The sequence below is a fragment of the Culex pipiens genome, unplaced genomic scaffold, assembly GCF_016801865.2.
Source record: "Culex pipiens pallens isolate TS unplaced genomic scaffold, TS_CPP_V2 Cpp_Un0115, whole genome shotgun sequence".
NCBI classification, from domain to species: Eukaryota; Metazoa; Arthropoda; class Insecta; order Diptera; family Culicidae; genus Culex; species Culex pipiens.
The window spans coordinates 1-25,000 of NW_026292932.1; the positions used below are offsets into that span (position 1 = coordinate 1).

General features: G+C 44.9%; 1 protein-coding gene across 31 annotated transcripts; it reads left to right on the top strand.

The window, feature by feature from the left end:
- The first annotated feature begins 3,599 nt into the window (after nucleotides 1-3,599).
- Nucleotides 3,600-24,408, top strand: LOC120424955 (myosin heavy chain, muscle). Of its 31 annotated transcripts, XR_008212751.1 has the most exons (17): nucleotides 3,600-3,618; nucleotides 5,875-6,173; nucleotides 6,780-6,923; nucleotides 7,524-7,904; nucleotides 7,970-8,132; nucleotides 9,979-10,082; nucleotides 10,510-10,917; nucleotides 11,782-11,952; nucleotides 13,554-14,146; nucleotides 14,306-14,423; nucleotides 16,963-17,226; nucleotides 18,520-19,616; nucleotides 19,787-19,865; nucleotides 20,808-21,983; nucleotides 22,057-22,965; nucleotides 23,151-23,251; nucleotides 23,776-23,871. XR_008212751.1 is itself a non-coding variant. In XM_039589308.2 (16 exons), exons 2-16 carry the CDS (start codon nucleotides 5,967-5,969, stop codon nucleotides 23,845-23,847), a joined length of 5,886 nt encoding a protein of 1,961 aa, XP_039445242.1. In that variant the 5' UTR covers nucleotides 3,600-3,618; nucleotides 5,875-5,966; the 3' UTR covers nucleotides 23,848-24,408. The 31 variants fall into 31 exon arrangements, 30 of the variants coding, with proteins under 30 accessions (XP_039445242.1, XP_039445243.1, XP_039445235.1 ...); XM_039589308.2 differs by lacking the exons at nucleotides 6,780-6,923; nucleotides 9,979-10,082; nucleotides 11,782-11,952; ... (1 more) ...; nucleotides 19,787-19,865; nucleotides 23,151-23,251 and adding exons at nucleotides 6,464-6,607; nucleotides 9,037-9,140; nucleotides 11,225-11,395; nucleotides 14,937-15,054; nucleotides 20,137-20,215 and having other exon boundaries at nucleotides 23,776-24,408; XM_039589309.2 differs by lacking the exons at nucleotides 6,780-6,923; nucleotides 9,979-10,082; nucleotides 11,782-11,952; ... (1 more) ...; nucleotides 19,787-19,865; nucleotides 23,151-23,251 and adding exons at nucleotides 6,464-6,607; nucleotides 9,037-9,140; nucleotides 11,225-11,395; nucleotides 16,212-16,329; nucleotides 20,137-20,215 and having other exon boundaries at nucleotides 23,776-24,408.
- The last annotated feature ends 592 nt before the right edge of the window (nucleotides 24,409-25,000 follow it).

Here is a 25,000-nt window from a genome sequence, read left to right on the forward strand (position 1 = left end):
AGGTCTCAAATAAACTGTTAACATCAAAACAATCGATAATTTGTATAAAAAATTGCTAAAATTTAAGGAAATCAGAACCATAAATTTCTGCTTTGCCTCCTTGGTTTCGAACACATATGAAATATTTCAGCGAAATGTTTCACAGTTTTGGTAAACTCATGTTTTTTATTTAATTTAATTGTTTTGGCATTGGCTACAGCGTCCAAACATATTTGAAATGAAAGTTGATGTTAGAATTCATCGAAAAACCCAGTTTTTACAACAATTATGCAAACTAATGTCAAAATAATTGATAAAAAAAGATGAGGTGTCCGGGTTTCGAAGCGTCCGGGAATTCGTAAAATGACATTATGGGATTAGGAAAATAATTGTTCAAATGCCTGTTGTCACAGTAGAAATTACTGATAAAATTAGGTGTTAATTCATAAAAAAGTTTCATCATTTGCTCAAAACAAAATATGTTAAAGCCTGAACTCGATTGATCGTACCGCACAATACATTGTAGTGCAGATCATGTACCTATAGGATATTTTTAGTTCGAATTCTGTGAACTTGGTGGTGTCATGGGATCGGTAAAGAGATCGCATGGGGTGATACCAAACAAAATCTAAATTAATTCAATATAAAATAAAGCAGCATTATTACTAAAGAAACAAAGTGTTAAAACAAATTCTTGAATCATTGGGATGTTTGGTAAAGTTATTGCTTGTTACATAATATTTATCAACTTATACTACCCCTACTGGCCCCGTTTAACATTTAACCTAAAAGATCTCTCTCTTTCTAGCTAAGCGTCCTTTAAGTTGATGCGTTCGGCTTTTATTCGCAAATAATGTAATAGAGTGGATCTTTCTGCACCCCGAGCACCTGTTTCATGTTTTTTTAACGAAATCTCAATTTATCGCTACCTTCAATTTTTTAGCATATTATGTTTTTATTCAAATTTAAAATTCGATGAATATTTAAATTTTTGAGTCTCCTTTGCAAAATAGAAGAATAGCGAACAAATAAAATAGCGTAAGAAATTGCAAAAAATAGCATTTGAGTGTAATTTTTTTCTGAATAAAAAAAACATTAATTTTTAATTTATATAAACAAAAAAAAAGTGAGTACAGTCATCCCACATAAACGGAACACCCACAAATTAGAGCACTCTTGTATTAAATACTTAGACTCAAGCCCATTTCATTCGCCCTGCTGTGTTCATTAACTTGTTTAGGCCATTCTCTTACTTTTTCATTTGTATTAGTTGTTATTTTACAACAAAAAACTGCATGTCGGAACTATTTTTTCTAGTCAAGCAAAACATTGCCTAAAATCCACCTGATCCATAACTGTGAGATAATTTAAACAATAAAATGATCAGATAATTCACAAAACCCTAATCATGCTTCGGTATCATTTTTATTTTTTCGTTTAAAAAATGTCTTTTTGTAAGGAATTACATGTAATGAATGCATAAATATGTCAAACATCAAACCAAACACTCTGGATATCGACAATAAGATCTAAATAGATTGATACAAATTCACATTCAGAGACAAAACAAAAAAGAAAGAATTTAAGAGTGCGTTTGAGAAAAAGAGAGAGATAGATAGAGAGAGAGAGAGAGAGAGAGAGAGAGAGAGATAGAGAGAGATAGAGAGAGAGATAAAGGGAAAGACAAGCCTCCCTCTCAGCCAACATGTTTTACAGGCAATTTTTTCATGTATATAATAATCTAATCAGGCTTAATATCATTCTTATAATATATTTAACTAACGATGTACCAAGAACCAAAGAAATTTTCTTGATCACAACCTTGACTTTTAAATATTTTGTAATTTTACGATCACAAAAAAACATATCGATGGTAGCAGTTTACCCTTTTTAGTAACCAAACAAAACCCTTTACCTTCGATTAGCATTAAATTGCGTAAAATTGTTATGTAATGCATATTTATAATCTATATTTTTATTTTTCAAGCATGTGTGTTACACATTTTTTTCTATAGTTTTTCAAACATTTTTATAAATACTTTTTGATTATTGCAGGTTTTTTTATTTGGAACTTTAAAAAAATCATTTACCTCTGATTTGCAACAAATTGCGTAAAATTGTTGTTCAGGGAATGTAGAATAATATAAAATTTTATTTCAACTTTAAACCTGGGCATGTGAAATTCCAACAATTATCAGGATCCTGATCTGTGTATCGTACAATATTAGTACTCTAATATTTTGGGCCTTTTTATAGCTGACAAAACAATCTTCAAAATTTCAACCTGCTTCAACATTTTGTGTTCTATTTTTAGCTCTATTTTGTTAACTGATTCCTACTGTTATGCCATGTTTCCCCACCACATTTGTTTTGCTTCAATAAGTTATTTATATCATGCGCTAACATTTTTCGAAATCAATACTTTTCAGTTTGAAAGGACTTTGTCCACTCGCGGGTCAGCTACGATCGGCGTAATGACTCAACCCGTTTGAGCGAGCATAACAAGAAGACCACTTTGGGAAGCCTTGTTGGAATGACTTTGGCAGAAATGGCCTCGAAAATGTCCCAGCAAGGTTATTGTTCTAATTTCAATTTGCTTATGGGTTGCGATTTTTTGACAATTTTGCGAGAGAATACGATTTTATTTTGAAAATTATAATGTTATGAAATTTGTACGTGTATCATTGGCACTAACTTTTTCGTTAACCACCCTACTGTTACAAATCACGCACTTTGCCGAACTCGCCGTGAGTCTTCCGATAACGATCTTTAAAAATAGCCCCGTCTTATTTTAACCAATTTGGTCCTTCGTCGTACCCAACATCCCAAAAATAACCCGATCCGATCGAAACCAATCGAAACCCGTATTTAAGCGTGCAGCAATGCACCACGGCCACGGTGTCTTCGCCGATCGATCGATGAGGCAACCGATAAGATCGATCGCGAGGATCACTCGAAATGCAGCAGCTGCAGCAGGCAGGAACAATCCCAGATCAGGTGGTTTATGCTAGGTTAGGATCGACACTTGTGTGATTCCACGGGTAAGTACATCGGCGCGACTCTTGCTGCTGGAATGCTGGAACTGCACTTGGGGAGGTTAGGGTGATCGATCGATTCCGGGGTCTCCGTCAAAACAACCGAGCGCGCCTGTAGAACGAAAGCAACTAGCATGGCCGGCCTTTGGAGGGCGTGGGCCCGGCCCGGTCGTCCCGTGGCCAATGGCAAGACCCTCCGGGTGACACTGGTCCCGAAAGGCCACGCTGGCCATAGTCGGCGCCACTGTGGTCACACACACACTCCCAACCAGGTCTCTGGTCCACATATAGGACACGGCCGATCGTGGCCGAACGCACGGATGACGTGACCCGACGACCGTCGGAATCCTGCGCAGACCGTGGAAAATCTCTACGGAACGCATAGTCTGACCGGCGGACGGCGCACATGCCAAACTTCGGGTCGGACCTATGTACCCCGGGGTGGGATGGCAGATTGGTGTGCGTGCGTGCGCATGCACATAGAACCGTGCGCTGGTGTGCACCCAAATCGGGAGGCGAATCCCAGGCACTCAACAGGCGATCAAATTGCGCCGTATAAAAAGCAAGTTCCACACACTTTGCGGCCAGAACGGCTTTCGAACGCGTAAGTGATAACACAAAACTCTGTCTGCTGACTCCACGGGAGTCGCTTTGCTCCAGTTTCCTGGGAACCGAGAGAAAGAGTACCACCCTGTAGATTTGTGTCCATCTGTGTGTCTATCTGTGTGTAAATCTGTGTGTGACCTCCTTTGTAGGACAAAAAATTAGACCACGACCAAAAAGGATTACATCATCGCCAACGATCAGTGTTTTCTGTGAATCCTGGAACACCTGGACATTTTTGGATTACCTCTGTGTGACACCTGTGCTGAACAGCTCAAAATGGGGCAAAATTATATCCGTTTTATGTGAATTTATGTGTATTTAAGTGTTTGTGTTTAACCAACAACCTGGAGATATGAAATGATGAAGCAGCCTGGAAGCACCTTCCAGGTGCTATGAATGATCTCTTAGTGATTCCATGGACTTTATAGCGGAAGCTATACGTGACAGTGACTGGAAACGATCGTTGATCGTTTCGTCAAACTTCCAGTGAAATGCTTGGGAAATACTGAAAAACACCCCGTTACATAACGCAACAGCGATTGCGACCGAATTCCACCAAACCGACCTCTTCGTTGACAACCTGCCCAGAAATAGCCCCGCAATTTTTCGCCCAATACCTGGATGCGTATGCGCACGTGTCCGGGTGCGCGCACGCGTGTTGCTCCCGTCTCACGCGCCGATGCCCGTATCAGGCCAGATGTCGACGCCGACCACTACGAACTCGACGATTGAGCCTGGGATTACATAAATAGATATCGCTCGCTCGCGCGCACCCACTGCTCCCCACCCATGGGGGGCTGACCTCCTTCGGGAAAATAGAACCTGGCGAGTTTGGCCGAGGTCCGTGGTGATTCATACCGTGGCGCGTTGATTGGCTATTTTTAAACATACCAAATCTCAAATCTCACGAAACATTTAAGAGCGAGCTTTCGTAAAGTTATGTGCCCTGATTTGAAGGAAGTTTGATAGAGATTTTCAAATTCAACTTGAATACTTCAGGATCTGATTACAAAATTGATAGCAAAATTTATAGAACATTAAAATTCAATATTGCAAATATGCATCCAGGACAAATACACACAAATATTTTAAGCACAGGTGTCAGAAGCAATCCTTCATAATCGTTTGTTTAGAAATATGTAGAATCAAATCAAAAGATCAAACTTGAAAAAAAATAATGGAACTTCAGTACGATTTTAAATCTCAAAAATTTTCAGAATGAATAAATTCATTCTAAAAAGTACAATAACTGGAGACTTACCGTTTATAAACTGATAATGATCAACTGTTTTAAATAATAAAACAAATCAAGCTACAAAACAAAATTTAGCAAAGTTCCAGTACAAAAAAAAATCAATTTAGACGCTTTAAGCTTAACGTTTATTCGAAAATTTAATAACTCTCAGAGTTACCTAATTGAACGGTTCTAAATTTTTCTCGCAGCATATTTTCCCCAAAAAAAACAAACCTGCGAGAAAATTGTGCCTCGCCAAGTGTTTAAAAATATCACTGCGCGCACGCGAAAATTTTGAAAATTTCTTAGATCGTTTTTCCACACTCACCAATTTTCCTTACACACACACTTACACCGTTGTGGCCCCCAGATTTGAACGGGGGAAGAAAAGTTGGAACATTTTGTGCCAAAAATAACTTCCCCACGAACGACCGAGTGTGTGTGGGTTGTGTTGGGTGCGTATCTTCATATCGTTGCATAACTTGGGGTTTTGCAACAATTTCTTCACTTTTCGAGGCGTGGGTGGGACCCGGGAGGAATATCACAGCAAATTACACACGGAGACACAGCAGCAGCACAAATCTACGGCAATCTCGATCTAGCAGTTGGAAATTTATTACACCTCGGTGGGAGCGGTTTTGTCGGATAGATGCTATTTTTGAAATGAGAAGTTTAGATTTTTTAAAACTTGATCAATTTTGAAACGGCGGTCCGTTCTGTTCTTTTGGAGAAGGCATGATTTTAAAAGTATTCCTATCAATATTTGAATACTTTGAAAATCTTGCCAAACTCCGAGGGAGCAAAACGGATCGCCTTCGACGTACGTTTCGGCAACAAAGACCTGGAACGATCTGAAGCGAAACAACATTGTAAGATAACTCAAGCAAGGACTTGGAAGCCTCCACTGACAAAACCGCAACCGCCAAGATTCCAACAACTCGTTCCCCTGTTTCTGCAGCTGAAGCTGAACTAGCAAATGATTAACCGCCAGTATTCTCTCCTTGTACGGTTTTCTTCCAGGAAGGCAACTGAAGGGCTGAAACAAAATTCTACAAAGCAAAATTAACGTGTCTCTCATTCGCCCCGTCTCGAACTAAGAAAACCGCGTCAACATGCCGAAGCCAGTTGTCCAAGTCGGTGACGACCCCGACCCAAGCGAGTGGCTGTTCATTTCGCTGGAGCAGAAGCGTATCGATCAGAGCAAGCCGTACGATGCCAAGAAGGCTTGCTGGGTGCCCGACGAAAAGGAGGGCTTTGTCCTCGGTGAAATCAAGGCCACCAAGGGTGAGCTGGTCACCGTTGGCATTCCCGGAGGCGAGGTAATGAACTTCGGATCCAAGCTGCAAGCAAGGATGTCTTCGAACGCAGTATCGATCGCGATCGTGCAAGCTTTACGAGAGTTTGTTTTCTACGAAGGATTCCACCACCAAACTACAACTCCCAATAAAATGCGACCTTTCCTGAGGACCTGTGTCGCAACCGGACGGAAGTCCCGTCCGGTTATGCGTGCGTCCTGAGCATCAAGGATCGTTCACACAAACATAGCACCAGCTTGAAACACTCACACACACAGACTTAACATTTTTTCCCACTTTTTACGCCACACCAGGAGAGGACCATGAAAAAGGATCTAATCTCACAAGCGAATCCTCCGAAGTTCGAAAAAGTCGAAGATATGGCCGATCTGACCTATCTGAACGAAGCTGCCGTATTGCACAATTTGCGCCAACGATACTACTGCAAAATGATCTACGTAAGTGGCTGCAAGCGGAACTAACCGGGCTCTCTCTTTTCTTCTATTATTTCCATAAAATATATGCCTGATCTCGAAATCGCAACCAAAACACATTTCTGGATGAATGATGTCTTTGGTGTACATGGGGTACCTCTACCTACTTGTGCATTTTTCTGCACACGGTCGATAGACCAAGGATTTCAAGAAGGATCTGGTCGGCCAGGTCAACCCGCCCAAATACGAGAAATGCGAGGATATGTCTAACTTGACCTATCTTAACGATGCCTCTGTCTTGCATAACCTGCGCGAGCGTTATCGTGCCAAGCTGATCTACGTAAGTATCCGCCGTTAGGACTAACGTGCTAACCCCGCCTTCCATCTGAATTCCTATCTCACACAGGCTAATCCCCCTTATCAACTCATCTATTACCCCCATAACAAATGCCATCAAGCCCCCGACAACAAAAAAAAACAATCCAAAATCTAACCTCAACCCGACAAGCCCCACATCATCTGCTTTGGCGAGCGCAAAAACTCCTCGAAAAAGGACCAAGCCTCGGACTTGCAGCAAACACCCGGCCACTAGACTGTGCCGTGGCCACCAGCACCGCCAGGGATCCACCGAATCATCGTTTGTTTCCAAGCACACAAACCCGCACAAACATGCATATAAAAAAAATTCATTCAATTTTGGGCACGTGTGGCCACCGTCCGCTGACCAGGGTAGAACAGAATCTACACCAGCACGGGCTGGCGCACGTGGATCCGTCACGGAACGAAAACCACGTACGAGTGTCCCGTCCGTGACGATCTTCGACGTACCCCGTACATCCACTGTCCATCCAGTTGTTTTGTTTTTTCACTAGCTAAACAGATATCGAACCCCGCACCGGATGATAACCCGCGCAATGTGTTTCTTTCCAACCACCAACAGACCTACTCTGGCTTGTTCTGCGTTGTCATCAATCCTTACAAGCGTTGGCCGCTGTACACCATGCGTGTCGCCAAGATGTACCGTGGCAAGCGTCGTAATGAGGTCCCGCCCCATCTGTTCGCCGTTTCTGATGGTGCCTACGTCAACATGTTGACCAACCACGAGAACCAGTCTATGTTGATTACCGGTGAGTCTGGTGCCGGAAAGACTGAGAACACCAAGAAGGTCATTGCGTACTTCGCCACCATTGGTGCCTCGAGCAAGAAGAGCGCTGACGAGGAGAAGAAGATCTCCCTGGAAGATCAGGTCGTCCAGACCAATCCCGTCCTGGAAGCCTACGGTAACGCCAAGACCGTCCGTAACGATAACTCGTCTCGTTTCGTAAGTAACACTCTAGCATCAGTTGAAACCACCGCTAACAAATCCTTCCCCCATCCAACACATAGGGTAAATTCATCCGTATCCACTTTACTGGCTCTGGTAAGCTGGGTGGTGCTGATATTGAAACTTACCTGCTGGAGAAGGCCCGTGTCATCTCTCAGCAGACTCTGGAACGCTCCTACCACATCTTCTACCAGATCATGTCCGGCTCGGTCAAGGGACTGAAAGGTAATATAGACCAACCGGTGCAGACTAGTGACACATCCTGACGAACGAACTGACTAGCGGACATGAACGGATTGACTCTTGGACTACAGAACAACCTGTGGACAAAGATCCTCGGATTTACTTCATAGTTATGCCGATAGCAATCTGGAAATTGCACCAACCACCTCTGTTTTCTTTCACCAAATACACCGCACACGGTGCAACTTTTCCTACCAATCAGGAACGGGGTAGGAAAAGTTCACCGTAACCTGGCCTGGCCAGATTCCCCACCCTTCCTCCCCAAGAATCCTAATCTAACTTATCGTTCATTTTTGTGATACACTCAACAATAGAAAAGTGTTACCTTAGTAACAACATCTACGACTACATGGTCATTGCCCAGGGCAAGACTACCATTCCCAGTGTCGATGACGGCGAAGAAATGGAATTGACCGACGTAAGATTCGATCTCGGCATCCGCTACATACATGTTTGACGGACTGTTATTTGGTTTTTCTTATTTGTTTTATCGACATCATCTAGACTAGAAAGTGTTCACCAAATAGATAGTCATTCATTGACCCTCAATACCTCTGGTCAATCGGTTCATTAGGGTGGAACACAGTAGTTTGTCACGAAACGGATTGCCCACGATGGATCGCTAGGACTGAGACACATCAAGTGGCATCCATGATTGTACAGTAGAACGTAACCAATAAAAAAACTGACATCAGGAATACATTCACACATCCAACATGAATACTCCCTGGCCTTTGTGTGACTTGGGACTAGCAAACCGGCCTGTATCACTATACGCACCACCAATTGTTACACAACTAAAAATCCATTTACACTTGCACATGTACACACCACATCTCAACGTAATGTCAACATTAATCCAATTTGATGTCATCAACTCCACCAGAGATCTGTTTCCTCTCCAACAACATCCATGACTACCATATCGTATCGCAGGGAAAAACCACTATTCCAAGCGTTGACGACGGAGAAGAAATGCAGATCACCGATGTAAGAATCGGCAGATGCTGGACACAATGTTGCTTACTGTCTACTGTCCGTTCAATACACTTCCATCCCAGTACTAACCCCCGCCTCCCCGCCCCTTTTACGAGATAGCAGCTCGTTGCACTAGAGAAACAGTACATTCTAACCAAGTCTAAAATACATACATTTTGATCCGGTCCGGGCCAGAGCTTACGCTGCTCAGCACCCGCATCAGCGATTATCCTACGATCACCCAGGGCAAGACACGCATCCCGGGCGTCAATGACGCGGAGGAGCTTGAAACGTTGGACGTAAGTCGGTGTTTTCCTAGAAGTTGCTCCTCCTAGTACTACAACCTAGCGCACCCCACCAGCACCCTGGTGGCAATCCCTTGTACAGATTACACAATTTTACCGGATATCCCACCAATATCGAGCTGTATAAAGCTGCGACGCGAAACATTCACGGGGCCCGAACCCAACACCATTGCAGCGTGTCACATCCTCGGATTGGACTGTCAAAATGTATGAATTTTGGTAAAATTGAACCCGCTTTTGCACTTCCGGCTGTCACCATGCAGCCAACTCACGTTTATTGTGAGCATGGTTCCGATCACCGTTTTCCGTACCGTGCCGTATGTGTCGTCAGTGTTGTGTGCGAGTGATGTGTGTTTGTTTGATATTGGACTGAACTGCTGTAACCAAACTCACCAGAGCAAAAGCACTTGCAGCACCAAACTCACCAGAGAAAATGAATATTAAAGACCCAAATGAATTACAAGAATATTTACGACGAATCCTTCGGAGCACCAACCTACATTCGAAAGACTCGCGGCGTTAACCAAGAAAATGTTCTCCAACAGAAATGTGCTTCCTGTCCAACGATATCTACGATTACTACAACGTCTCTCAGGGTAAAGTCACTATCCCCAATGTTGATGATGGTGAAGAGTGCCAACTCACCGATGTAAGTTTTCTTTCCCTCGATCTCGTAAGATCATCCACACCTTGTGAGCACCAGTTTTTTTTACTCCGGAAGCACATCCACATCTTGAAGAACGAAACTGTCTGGAACAGTACTTCGAGACCATTCGATACTTCGTATCTCTGTCTGGAACAGAATCGCACTCCGAAAATCGTTAGAGAAATATTCATCACAACAACAAAAAAAGGATAAAAATGAACCAAAAACTCCTGTAAATAGCTGATAAAATAACGCTTCCTCGCCATTTGAACCTAATCCGAACTTTTTGGGCACATTTCTCCATCCAACTTGAATTTTCGTTCGAGGAGAAATTGGCCGAAAAAGATCATTTTGTTTCTCGTAAACGCAATAAATGTCCTCGGCAAACAACTAATTATGATTCTTTCCAACGTGATCTTAACGCAAACAGGAAGCCTTCAACATCCTGGGCTTCACTCAGGAGGAGAAGGACAACATCTACAAGATTACCGCCGCTGTCATGCACATGGGAGGCATGAAGTTCAAACAAAAGGGTCGCGAAGAGCAAGCAGAAGCTGACGGCACTGATGAGGGTGATCGCGTCGCTAAGCTGCTGGGTTGTGTCACTGAGGATCTTTACAAGAACCTGCTGAAGCCACGCATCAAGGTCGGTACCGAGTTCGTCACCAAGGGTCAGAACAAGGACCAGGTCACCAACGCCGTCGGTGCTCTCTGCAAGGGTATCTTCGATCGTCTGTTCAAGTGGCTGGTCAAGAAGTGTAACGAGACTCTGGACACCAAGCAGAAGCGCGCTCAGTTCATTGGTGTGCTTGATATTGCTGGATTCGAGATCTTCGACGTAAGTATTTGAGACATTAGGACTTGGACATACAGCTTGGGTCACTGTAGCTATAGAACTACACCAACGTACTACCTCATGAGAGGTACCGTTGAAGATTTTCAATAGCAAGCGCCCCTAGCTCAATATCTGGTGTACATTGTACACTGTACAAGCTGCAGAAATGATCAACCGACTCGACTACCGATAGACACTGAACACACATAAATTGACGGTCTTTGAAAAAAGGGTAAAATCGTATCGTACTAATCGCGATGAATCAACGCAAGAACTGCTCACTTATTTTTAAAACCTCTTATCCAAATAGTACAACGGTTTCGAGCAGCTATGTATTAACTTTACCAATGAGAAGCTGCAACAGTTCTTCAACCACCACATGTTCGTTCTGGAACAAGAAGAATACAAGAAAGAGGGTATCAACTGGGCCTTCATCGATTTCGGTATGGACTTGCTGGCCTGTATTGAACTGATCGAAAAGGTTCATATCCGTTTTAGAATTTTCTAGTTCTTCTTGAATGCGCGTGTTCCAATTTTGGGCAGGCCCACTGTCTTAAGTCCTCGTAGTAAACGTAGTATTTGTAGATGTAGTAGTAGTAGTATGTAGTATCTTGATTTTTTTTCGAATTTTCAACAGCATGTCAGCCATTGAGGCTCCACAAGCAGGAAGCAGGAACAAAGGTATACGTGTTCGCGTCCGGAATGTCCCCTTCACGTTGTAGTAATGTCTACGTTATCCCCATGTAGTTAGAAAATATCAATCCTCCAATGACATCTCAAAATCCACACCACACCAGACAGATCCACGGTTTCTGTTTTGCACCGAACCTCGCTAACCTTAACAACCAACCCCCATTTCCTCCTTAGTACAACGGTTTCGAGCAGCTGTGTATTAACTTCACCAACGAGAAGCTGCAGCAGTTCTTCAACCACCACATGTTCGTCCTGGAACAGGAAGAATACAAGAAAGAGGGTATTAACTGGGCCTTCATTGATTTCGGTATGGACTTGCTGGCCTGTATCGATCTGATTGAAAAGGTACATTACGTCTTTAGTGCCAGCACCTTCTGGCAACGACGCTTACCTGCAAAGCTTCCAAATATGCACCGAGAAGATCGAGATGGACTCGCAAATCTTCGTTACTGTTTATATCAACGCCCAGTATTGATCCTCAACCCACTTTGGAAAAACTTTTGACGACCAAAGCAATATTGGACTGTTTTACTTTGACTTGACAATATATGTTCCCATTTTGTTGATCATTGGCAACGCCTGTATCCATCGTTGTGTAGCTGGTTGTAGAGGAATATCTGAAAAGATCCGAGCATATGATATCCTAAACAACCCGAGATACCAGATCGTTGATACATGCAATGCCGTACATCCTTATACATCCATTTCATTGGTGGAGACCAGAAAAAAGCAATACAAAAATTGTTTTTTCGGGACACCGTTTCCACCGACTAGTTCATGTTTGTGTATCACTAACCACCGTATTCCTATCCGCCCTTACGAAACCGCAGTACAACGGCTTCGAGCAGCTTTGTATCAACTTCACCAACGAAAAGCTGCAACAGTTCTTCAACCACCACATGTTCGTTCTGGAGCAGGAAGAATACCAGCGCGAGGGTATTGAGTGGACCTTCATCGATTTCGGCATGGATCTCCAGCAGTGTATTGAACTGATTGAGAAGGTAGAGCGCCCATTTGTTCGGGATTGTTCTCTGCCAGCAATCTTCAGCTCCTGCTCGTTGTGATTTCACTGACTTGTCCTCTAGCGGATATAGCCAACTTGTGTTGAATGTTGTGAACCCCCTTTGAAAATAACCAAACATCAACTATCGTGTCCATTCCTAATACATTGAACGAAATATAACCACAAGACGTTATATTGTAACTCACGATGAACTTTCCATTTCAGCTCCTCCAATGACTAATCCACCAAATTTCACTGCATCAAAACTTTTCTTTCGTTTTCGACACCACCTTCTCCCGTCTCTAAACTGTCAATCATCATATTTCCCGTCCGAACCCGGCTTGGTACAGTACAATGGTTTTAATCAGCTGTGTATCAATTTCACCAACGAGCGTCTGCAGCAATTTTTCAATCACTACATGTTCATCCTCGAGCAGGAAGAGTACGAACGCGAGGGCATCCAATGGACGTTCATAGACTTCGGTCTAGATCTGCAACCGACGATCGACCTGATCGAGAAGGTAGTAACGCGTTCAGACGGCGCTCGCTTCGATAAAACCTGCACGTCCGATACACGGACTGACTGCCTCCGTACGAAACGTAGACTAGTGATTGTGATGCTCAAAACCATTTTTGCTGTACCACAAAGGGACACAGGATTTGTTTTTTGATTGTGTTTCTAAGCTCGCTCTCAATGCCACTCTCTAAGGCTGTGCTGTAAAGAATTATGCTTCGCAAAACTAGCAAAGGTAAGATCTGTACCCCGTACAGAGTAACCACGAGAGAAGGAATTGTAATGCTAACCGCATTTCTTTTTGAAGTATTTTTCTCTTTAGCTTCGCATGCTTGAATCTGCGCCCAGACGCTCTATTTTTTGGCGTCCGTTCGGGCCGTGAAATCCGTGTTAACCGATGTTTTATTCTGTCTTCCCGCGTTTCTCTAGCCCATGGGTATCCTGTCCATTCTTGAGGAAGAGTCTATGTTCCCCAAGGCTACCGATCAGACCTTTGCTGAGAAGCTGATGAACAACCACTTGGGCAAGTCTGCTCCGTTCCAGAAGCCCAGGCCACCAAAGCCAGGTTGCCAGGCCGGCCACTTCGCCATCGGTCACTACGCCGGTACTGTGTCGTACAACATCACCGGATGGCTTGAGAAGAACAAGGATCCCCTGAACGACACTGTCGTCGATCAGTTCAAGAAGGGAAAGAACGCGTTGATCGTTGAGATCTTCGCTGATCACCCCGGACAGTCCGGTGGTGGCGACGCTGGCGGCAAGGGTGGACGTGGTAAGAAGGGTGCTGGTTTCGCCACTGTCTCCTCGTCCTACAAGGAGCAGCTGAACAACCTGATGACCACTCTGAAGTCTACTCAGCCTCACTTCGTCCGTTGTATCATTCCCAACGAGTTGAAGCAGACCGGTCTTATCGATGCTCACTTGGTTATGCACCAGCTGACCTGTAACGGTGTGCTTGAAGGTATCCGTATTTGCCGTAAGGGCTTCCCGAACAGGATGATGTACCCTGACTTCAAGCTGCGGTAAGTATTCACCAACAGTGAACCAACTGACTTATATGACTGAACACACTACAGGCGTTAGGGACTTGAAACAGAAAACTCTTTGAACAACTTATTCCAATGGTGTACTGAACTGACCACTAGAATTTGACTAATGTGACACTCTCCTTCGACTTATAGTTATCTTATCCTGGCCCCTGCTGCCATGATGGCTGAAAAGGAGGGCAAGAATGCTGCTCAGAAGTGTTTCGATGCTATCGGTCTGGATCCTGAGTCTTACCGTATTGGTCACACCAAGGCGAGAATCTACCATTTCTTCTATATATGTGTCCACCATCCCTCGTTCTTGTCCATCCACAAGCGATCAATACTTATCTGGACTTACAGCTGATCAGCTGGTGTGACACCCAACCCTTCCACCCATGTTCAAGTGTCTTGTCTACGTACCATCAACGTCACTCCTTGAATTTCCTATCAACAACTTGTGAATGTCCCCATCAGTTACTGTCAAGTCCGACAAAAGTCACAGCACGGAAACCTCCTCCAACAATACATTCACAACCAAATCAATGGCATGCAACGACCCCAGACCCTCAAACACAAACCAAACCAATTCGAAACAGAACAAATCTTTTTCCAGGACCAAGCTCAACTTGCAAGTTGAAGTGGACATTGTAATGCAAACCGTTTCACAATATTTTTTGTTTCTTTCCCTGTACCGTTTTTGTGAATGTCTCGTCACGTCCCACCTGATCGCAACACCACAAAAAAAAACCACACCAACCCAAAAACTATCAATCGCCAAATTCAGCTACAAAATCCTAAACCCCAAGGCTGCTGAAGCGGAGAAAGACCCCATGAAGGTCGCTCAAGTCATCCTGGAAGCTAGTGGTCTTGACACAGAATCATACCGGCTAGGAAACACCAAGGCATGAGTCCCTACCGATTATTTGATCTTTCCATACCATAAGTATATGTGATCTTGTGACGTCTGCGCACCCGAAAATGTGTTCCTCTACTTTACATTTCTCTGTTGACCCCTGTTTTTGGATGTTACACTCTGCTTGGTGAACCGAGGCAAAACGTCAATGATCATGACAAACCCCTTGGTTTTTCCCCCCGATTACTATACAACACCGCACGTAGTGATATACCCTCCCCCACACCCACATGCGAGTTCCAACCGAACCACTGAATTCGTATCCAGCAGATTTTTACTTAATTTCCCACAAACTAATCTCTCAATTGGTTATTCTATTCTCCTGCAACCCGCATATTCCAAATTGTTGTTACTGCTATGATTCACCCGATCACCTGCTTCAAAACCAAATTCACGATCAACACAGCTACAAAATCCTCTGCATAAAGGAAATTTATGAGATTAAGAGTGAGAAGAAATGCGCCGAGAAGATCATCGATTCGGTAGCTCTGAATGAGGATCTTTACCGACTGGGAAATACCAAGGCACGATCAACCAACCAATATCTAGTTTGAAATCATTAGTGGTAGAACTTCATCGTAGCATAGAAACGATTTAGTTTTTTTTTTTTTTTGTATAGCGTCTGCCAGAGATTCAGCGGATATTGAACAAATTCCGATGTGTTCGCAACGAACCGAACCCCGGAATAATACAACGGTCGAACAGGAAACTCATCTGCAGGCTTGCCACAAATACAGATTTTTTTGGCACATACCAAACACTCAATCGAGTATAACTTTAAAGAATAATATTCTTACCAAAAACTGAACATGCCAAAAGATGCTAACAATGTTTATCTTTTTGGCCAATTTAACAAAAACTGCTCAAATTTATTTTAACTGTAAAAAAAAATTCGTTTGTGTTTCGGGCCTGTGCTGAAAAATCTGTATTTGTGGCAAGCCTGCTCATCTGTACAGTTCAACGAGCTAACGTTCGAAACGGGGACTCAAGACTTACCCCTGGTACACGTACACGAACATCTAATATCTGTACATAACATCTGAAGATAGGTTCTCTAGGGAATATCTACACTAGGAAAACATACTAACTCATTGTATCATACCGCAAATATCATAAGTCCTGTATAACTTTTACTCTCCAACACAGATACAAAATTCTGTGCCCACAATTGATTAAAGAACCCTGTAGCCCAGAAAAGGCATGTCAGATTATAGTTGGACACCTTCAACTACCGGACGAGCAGTTCCGTATGGGCAAGACCAAGGTATAACTGGACGGTCTACCGAAACCCAACTCTGCGTGTACTTGTTGTGATTCTTTCCTCTACTCTTTTCTTTAAAACTAATTTTAAATTTCTTCGAGATTTTTCTGCGTGAAATCTAACACCGATGTTCCACTAGAAAAATAATAAAATTTAGTACACTAAACTCTAGTAAATTTCAGCACTTGCTCTAAATTCTCACTCAAAAATAACATACAAACACCAACCAACCAACCAACCAACCTTCTCAATGTAAATATCTATGTGTCACATCCCACGAATCCATCCCAGATTTAGCATAGAAAAAACACATTCCTCGACCACAAATTACCAAAACATGTGCCATCCGCCCACTCCTGTGAAAACTTCCTGTACCACCTCCGGACCCATTCCGTTTCCAGTACATTCCACATTTATCTGTAAATATATACCCGTATGTGTTTGTCCTATCGCTTCCTCTCGCTCTCATTCTGTTTTTCCTCAACTCTTTCATTTTGTGTGTATGTCCTCTTGTAATAAACCATCGTCATGATCTTCGTACTGCAAGTACGACAAACGGGCTAACCAGTATTTTCCCTCTTTTCCGCCCCCAATTCGCCCCTTCTATCGTACTTTGCACTTCCCAAAAAAAAACAGGTCTTCTTCCGTGCCGGTGTCCTGGGTCAGATGGAGGAGTTCCGTGACGATCGCCTGTCCAAGATCATGACCTGGATGCAGTCCTGGATCCGTGGCTACCTGTCCCGCAAGTCTTTCAAGAAGATGCAGGAGCAGCGCGTCTCCCTGGAGATTGTCCAGCGTAACCTGCGCAAGTACATGAAGCTGCGTACCTGGGCCTGGTGGAAGCTGTGGCAGAAGGTTAAGCCTCTGCTTAACGTTTCCCGCGTTGAGGACCAGATCGCGGTAAGTATCCGACAACGACGACCACTACCAGCAACAGCAGTAGCAGCAGAAGCAGTAAAAGCAGCAAACGACGACGCACGGTTCGGGAAGCTGAAAAGGTCAGCGTTGACGAACGTGGTGACACATCGGACCAAAATTTCATTTCCGTCCGACTATGTCGGCGACTTGAGGCCACCTCCCATATTTCATGGCAATTTTCACCTGGTGCTCAATAATTATTCTCGGCGCACCACGGCTCTTCAAACGCTGCTGGTGTGTGCCACTTTCAATGTACGGATCCGAATGCTAAAAATACATCGGCATCACCTTTGCCACATATTACGAAAACGCTTAGAACAGTCGGCGATGATGAGGAGGAAACTAATGGCCATAAAATTCATCCCACACCTCCGGATCGTTCCGGATACTTGTTCCCTCCTCTAACATCTCCAGCAAATCTGTGTGTGAGCAAGCATGATGGAAAACATACCGCAAACTATTTATTTTTCCTCCCCCGAGCCGAGATCTCAAGATCTTGTGCGAAGCGAAAACCGCTCGCAGAGTTGGCTATTTTCGGACACTTTCGGATCAAAATTTCTCATCATGATAATTATAACACATGCCACCATCAGCGGAAAATTGTCTCAACCTGTCTGACCTCTTCCCCGTCAGTGGCCAGGCGGAGGTGGGTCGGCTCCACCCTCCGATCGAGGATTCCAGATCTCCATTTGTCGCTTCTTTTTCGCTTTAATGACCACTTGGGAGGGAAATGAATTAAAAATATATTTTTCGCGTAGGCGATGCGACCATTCGGACTGGAAGCCGAAGGTGTGCCGAAGTGGTCGGCTAGTCCTCGGGTGCACACCTTTCTGCTGGAAAGTGAATCCACTCAGCACACTCCAGTAACTCGCAGTACAGCGAACGGACCTCTACCTGAGCTTTACGTGGTCCAACGAATTTAAAATATTTTTCCTAATCAGTATTCTAACCGGGTGGTGCAATAAGTCGTTACACTTATAGTCTCCAGCATTTCCAGTAGTAGTTGAGTGTGCCACTATAGTACTTTAGTGATTCGGTAGCACACTTTAGAAGATATCTTAACAATAACTCATCCTATCGAACACTCGAAGCAAAATGGAGAACAAACCCGAACCCGATGTGGAAGTTACATTCAACTTCAATTTTGATCAAGCAAATAATGCCGAACCAAATGCGCCAAAAGTGTCTGCGACTGCTGCTGCTAGTGACTTTGATGAAGAAAACTGTGTAGTCCGTGCATCCGAAACTGAATCCAACTCTTCATCTAAATTACAGAAACTGGAAGAGACCGCCAAGAAGGCTCAGGATGACTTGGAGAAGGAAACCAAGCTCCGCCAGGAACTGGAGGCTCTGAACAGCAAGCTGCTGGCTGAGAAGACCGCTCTGTTGGATTCTCTGTCCGGTGAGAAGGGTGCTCTCCAGGATTTCCAGGAGAAGACCGCCAAGCTCCAGGCCCAGAAGGCCGACGTTGAGAACCAGCTGCGCGACACCCAGGAGCGCCTGACTCAGGAGGAAGATGCCCGCAACCAGCTCTTCCAGCAGAAGAAGAAGTTGGAGCAGGAGATCTCTGGCCAGAAGAAGGATGCTGAGGATCTGGAACTGCAGATCCAGAAGATCGAGCAGGACAAGGCCTCCAAGGATCACCAGATCCGCAACTTGAACGATGAGATCGCCCACCAGGACGAGCTGATCAACAAGCTGAACAAGGAGAAGAAGATGTCTGGTGAGGTCAACCAGAAGACCGCTGAGGAGCTCCAGGCTGCCGAAGATAAGGTCAACCACCTGAACAAGGTTAAGGCCAAGCTGGAGCAGACTCTGGATGAGCTGGAGGACTCTCTGGAGCGCGAGAAGAAGCTGCGCGGTGATGTTGAGAAGGCTAAGCGCAAGGTTGAGGGTGACCTGAAGCTGACTCAGGAAGCCGTCGCTGATCTGGAGCGCAACAAGAAGGAGCTTGAGCAGACCATCATGCGCAAGGACAAGGAAATCTCTGCCTTGTCTGCTAAGCTGGAGGACGAACAGTCCCTGGTTGGCAAGCTGCAGAAGCAGATCAAGGAACTGCAGGGCCGCATTGAGGAGCTCGAGGAGGAAGTCGAGGCTGAGCGCCAGGCTCGTGCCAAGGCTGAGAAGCAGCGCGCCGATCTGGCCCGCGAACTCGAGGAACTGGGTGAGCGTCTGGAGGAAGCCGGTGGTGCCACCTCGGCCCAGATTGAGCTGAACAAGAAGCGTGAGGCTGAGCTCGCCAAGCTGCGTCGCGACTTGGAGGAGTCCAACATCCAGCATGAGGGAACTCTGGCTAACCTGCGCAAGAAGCACAACGATGCCGTCGCTGAGATGGCTGAGCAGGTCGACCAGCTGAACAAGCTGAAGACCAAGTAAGTATCGCCGAAAGGCCGAACATCAATTGTGATCTTTTCTTTCACAGGTGCTTCCAGTGGTTGGGTTTCAACTTCGGATGTGGCATCGAGTTCTTCGTTCGTTAAACCTTCTATCTTTTCTTCTTTCCCTCTCTACCTCACCCTGGTTCCTCCTTGTATATAACTAGGGCTGAACACGATCGCGCTAACATGTACAATGACCTGAACAACACTCGTACCGCTTGCGATCAGCTTGCCCGCGAGAAGGTAACGTATCCCCTTTCCTCCTCTCTTCTGATCTGCCTGGCAGATAGCAGAGTGTTGAGATGACTGAGCATGGTCTACCACCAACCACACTCCAATATTAGAAAACCACACCAACATGCATCCAACCAACCACCAACCAACGAGCCCAACCACCTCCAGATGTAGATGCAGCCGGCAATTGGCCTTTTTGATTCAATTTTATTCTCCCCACACAACTCGAACAAAAATTGAACACTAACACATACCATATTCGTCCTTACTATTTCCTCAGAGCTGAAAAAGAGAGAGGCCAATACTTCGCTGAACTGAACGACTCCCGTCTCAGTTTAGATCATCTGGCTAATGAGAAGGTATTAGAAGCATTGCAGCTATCAATTCAATCCGAGTTTTTGAAATGCTACACTAAATTTTCAATTATTGCCTATAAATAGCAATTTCATTTTTTTTAAATCAATATTTATGCTGCTTTCTAAAACCAACGTTTATACCCAACGATGGCAATTAATTCTCTATCTCTACTGATTTTTTTAGTACCCAACTACTGAAAAATAGCTTGCGAAGAAACTTTGTTCTAAACCGGCTGTAAGATATTTGCAAACTCTAAACCTGCCCTTTATGATATAATTATTTTAAAAATAGAAAAAAATATATGCACCATTACACATCCCCAGCACCAGTAACACAAACTCACCTGACTCACATCAAACCATCCTGCAAAGATTAAATTTCTTTAACCAATCACTTCAGTTATGAACATCATACTGTACATATTACGATAAACGCAAAAAAAAATCACATGCACAGCCTCAGCTTCTGTAAATGAGTGGCATAGATCTGTCCAGAGCAAACGATGGATTTAGTGCTAATTATCTTTCTTTTTTCTCCCCACACCTCTTTCGAAAATTATGACGTCATCCGCTTGGGTGATCTAAAAATATACAGGCTTCCCAGGAGAAGATCGCCAAGCAGCTGCAGCACACTCTGAACGAAGTTCAGGGCAAGCTGGACGAAACCAACCGCACTCTGAACGACTTCGACACGTCCAAGAAGAAGCTGTCCATTGAGAACTCTGACCTGCTCCGCCAGTTGGAGGATGCCGAGTCTCAGGTTTCGCAGCTGAGCAAGATCAAGATCTCGCTCACTCAGCAGCTCGAGGATACCAAGCGTCTGGCCGATGAGGAGTCTCGCGAACGCGCTACTCTGCTCGGCAAGTTCCGCAACCTGGAGCACGACCTCGACAGCCTGCGTGAACAGGTTGAGGAGGAGGCTGAGGGCAAGGGAGACATCCAGCGCCAGCTCAGCAAGGCCAACGCCGAAGCCCAGCTGTGGCGTACCAAGTACGAGTCGGAGGGTGTTGCCCGCGCTGAGGAGCTCGAGGAAGCCAAGAGGAAGCTGCAGGCCCGCCTTGCCGAGGCTGAGGAGACCATTGAGTCGCTCAACCAGAAGTGCATTGCTCTGGAGAAGACCAAGCAGCGTCTGTCCACCGAAGTCGAGGATCTGCAGCTCGAGGTCGACCGTGCCACCTCGATCGCCAACTCTGCCGAGAAGAAGCAGAAGGCCTTCGACAAGATCATCGGAGAGTGGAAGCTCAAGGTCGACGATCTGGCTGCCGAGCTGGACGCTTCCCAGAAGGAATGCCGCAACTACTCGACCGAGCTGTTCCGTCTCAAGGGTGCCTACGAAGAGGGCCAGGAGCAGCTTGAGGCTGTCCGCCGTGAGAACAAGAACTTGGCCGATGAGGTCAAGGATCTGCTGGACCAGATCGGTGAGGGTGGCCGCAACATCCACGAGATTGAGAAGTCTCGCAAGCGCCTGGAGGCTGAGAAGGACGAGCTGCAGGCCGCCCTTGAGGAAGCCGAGGCTGCTCTGGAACAGGAGGAGAACAAGGTTCTGCGCGCTCAGCTTGAGCTGTCTCAGGTGCGCCAGGAAATTGACCGCCGCATCCAGGAGAAGGAAGAGGAATTCGAAAACACCCGCAAGAACCACCAGCGTGCCCTGGACTCCATGCAGGCCTCTCTTGAAGCCGAAGCCAAGGGTAAGGCTGAGGCCCTGCGCATGAAGAAGAAGCTGGAGGCTGACATCAACGAGCTTGAGATTGCTCTGGATCATGCCAACAAGGTGAGTTGACTCTGGAGGATGCATTGATAGCTGATGTACTAATCACAATGATTTTTCTTCTTTTCGTTTGTAGGCTAACGCTGAGGCCCAGAAGAACATCAAGCGCTACCAGCAGCAGATGAAGGATGTCCAGAGCGCCCTGGAGGAAGAACAGCGTGCCCGTGACGATGCCCGCGAACAGCTGGGTATCTCTGAGCGTCGCGCCAACGCTCTGCAGAACGAACTGGAGGAGTCGCGTACTCTGCTGGAGCAGGCCGACCGTGGCCGTCGCCAGGCTGAACAGGAGCTGGGTGATGCCCACGAGCAGCTGAACGACGTTTCTGCCCAGAACGCTTCGATCGCCGCCGCCAAGAGGAAGCTGGAGTCTGAGCTGCAGACCCTGCACTCCGACCTGGATGAGCTGCTGAACGAAGCCAAGAACTCCGAGGAGAAGGCCAAGAAGGCTATGGTTGATGCCGCCCGCCTGGCCGATGAGCTCCGCGCTGAGCAGGACCACGCCCAGTCCCAGGAGAAGATGCGCAAGGCCCTTGAGCAGCAGATCAAGGAACTGCAGGTCCGTCTGGATGACGCCGAGACCAACGCTCTGAAGGGAGGCAAGAAGGCCATTCAGAAGCTGGAGCAGCGCGTCCGCGAGCTGGAAGCCGAGCTGGACAGCGAGCAGAGAAGACACACCGATGCCCAGAAGAACCTCCGCAAGTCCGAGCGTCGCATCAAGGAGTTGACCTTCCAGTCTGAGGAAGACCGCAAGAACCACGAACGCATGCAGGACCTCGTCGACAAGCTGCAGCAGAAGATCAAGACTTACAAGAGGCAGATTGAGGAAGCCGAGGAGATCGCCGCTCTGAATCTGGCCAAGTTCCGCAAGGCCCAGCAGGAGCTGGAGGAGGCTGAGGAGCGTGCCGACATTGCCGAGCAAACTGCCACCAAATTCCGCACCAAGGGAGGACGTGCCGGTTCCGTGCAGCGCGGTGCCAGCCCAGCAGTAAGTATCTTTTGAACTACAAATCTTTGACTTGATCTTTAGAAATTGAATTTTCACTCGCAAATGAATGAAATAAATTCTGAGAGCAGTTAGTCAGCCACTTATAACTTCAGTAAAGCTGCAAGATAAATGTATGGTGAATTCAATAAAACTGAGCACTGCCTCTTTCTCCTTTGTTAATTCAGCCTTCGGTCATCAGAGCGTAAGCTGCTAGCAAACAAATGATAGACTATTACACGTTACCCACTCCCACAATTAAATGAACCAAAGCGATCCGTTTACTTTAGTAAGTGTGCCTTGAATGGATAGTTTGAAATAGTTTTTTGTGAAAACTTTTGACTCCCTTTTACCTTTGTGAACTTTTTCTTTAATAATCCTGCAGTATTCATTTCCCGGTTTTACCAACCCTTTTGAACCCGATTAAAAGTTTCTTGCAAACTTGACCATTGTTTTCTATCCAATCACGTAGTTGGTGCCATTTTCCAAAGAATCACATAATTTTTATTCCCGTTTGTGGTGTTTTCCGAATAACCTTCATCGGAATCATACATTAAATTTGCACATGCACATACAATATTTCACCGTCACACCCACTTGCTCTGTTGACGTTTAGATACAACAATATTCTTCCATAAATTCATATGAATCACTATAAAAACTGAGGTTGATAAATACATTAAACAATTTACCTCATTAATAAAACGCTCTCACTACACATTGTTTGGCAAATATAAAATGAAATAAAAAGAAACCTGAAGAAAATGTAATGGCGACACACACTAATTCACTTTTCTCATTTCTTCTCCACAGCCCCAGAGACAGTCGGCCATGCCATCTCTCGCCGCTCTTGGACTTCCCACATTCGACGACCATGCTTTCTAAATTCTGAAACACCAACAATTAATTTATAGATAAAAACACACCTTTTTATTTATTTAATTAATTTATTTACACATTTTACAATAAAAGCACCCACACGTGCTCTCGCTGACGTCAGATTTTCCGGACCAACCCGGGCAGTGGTTCCATGCGACACGGGCCCGCCACTCACACTAGTGCGTCTTCGAACAAATAAAAAACAACATCAACTGTAGCATAAAAACAAAAAAAAATGAGAGAGAGACACAACCAACATCAAACAACAACGATCAACGCTCACACATAGACATTTTCAGCCCTGCTAAGTAGTATTGTTTTTCCGTGCTGTGAGTTGACGGAACTGTGCACGTGTGTGCCACTAATCGACGACGTCACGTGAGACTGCACGTGCTGCGAAAAAAGAGAGATTTAAAAAATCGCCTGTTGTAAGAAAGCAAGAGAAGAAAGCAACATCCATCAAAACATAATTATAATGAAGCATTTTTAGTTATCATTTATTAGTTTTTATTTATTTTTGTATTATTTTATGTTATACTTTCGCCCTGAATCTTTTATATTTTTTTTTAAATAAAAAAATGTATTTATTTTTATTAATTAAAATAACGAAATAAGATACTATTCGAAACTGAAAACGGAAAATGATTTAGTTTTTACTGTGAAATTGCGCTTCGCAGACGAACAATCCGAATAAGGTATTGAGCAGATTGCTCTCGGTGAAGTCCTCCCCCGCGGTAGCCGAAACGTCACGCAGGGTCACGACGCGTGGTACGTTTAGTACAAAGCCAACAAAACGACCATCTAGTTAAGGCAAAACGAAACAAACAGCAAAACAATAAAGAGACACGTTCAAATTAAGATCCAACATCAGCCCTGAAATGCAAACAAGTTCGTCTAAACGTTCGACCGTTCCCCCGCCAAAATGTGATCCCGTCCGGCGTGTGGCCCTTGCGCAACGTGACTGCTCCGTGGTCGGAGGTGGCCTTTCACCGGGGGTAGCCGCTCACCCCTACACCAAGACCCCAGACAAAACACCAGACGCGCGAACCGTCAGGAAACTTTGAAAACGAATCCATTTTCACGACTTTATACTTCCTACTATCTACTGAGAGAGAACACTAGAAAAAAAAAAGAAAAACAAAACCTGATTCGAAATTGA

Excerpts from the sequence above, each read along its gene's own strand:
- LOC120424955 (XM_039589308.2), top strand. The coding sequence starts at position 5,967 with ATGCCGAAGCCAGTTGTCCAAGTCGGTGACGACCCCGACCCAAGCGAG. Across the intron at positions 11,396-13,553 it reads GTATTGAACTGATCGAAAAG|CCCATGGGTATCCTGTCCAT; the intron begins GTTCATATCCGT and ends GCGTTTCTCTAG. Across the intron at positions 17,227-18,519 it reads GCGTTGAGGACCAGATCGCG|AAACTGGAAGAGACCGCCAA; the intron begins GTAAGTATCCGA and ends TCTAAATTACAG.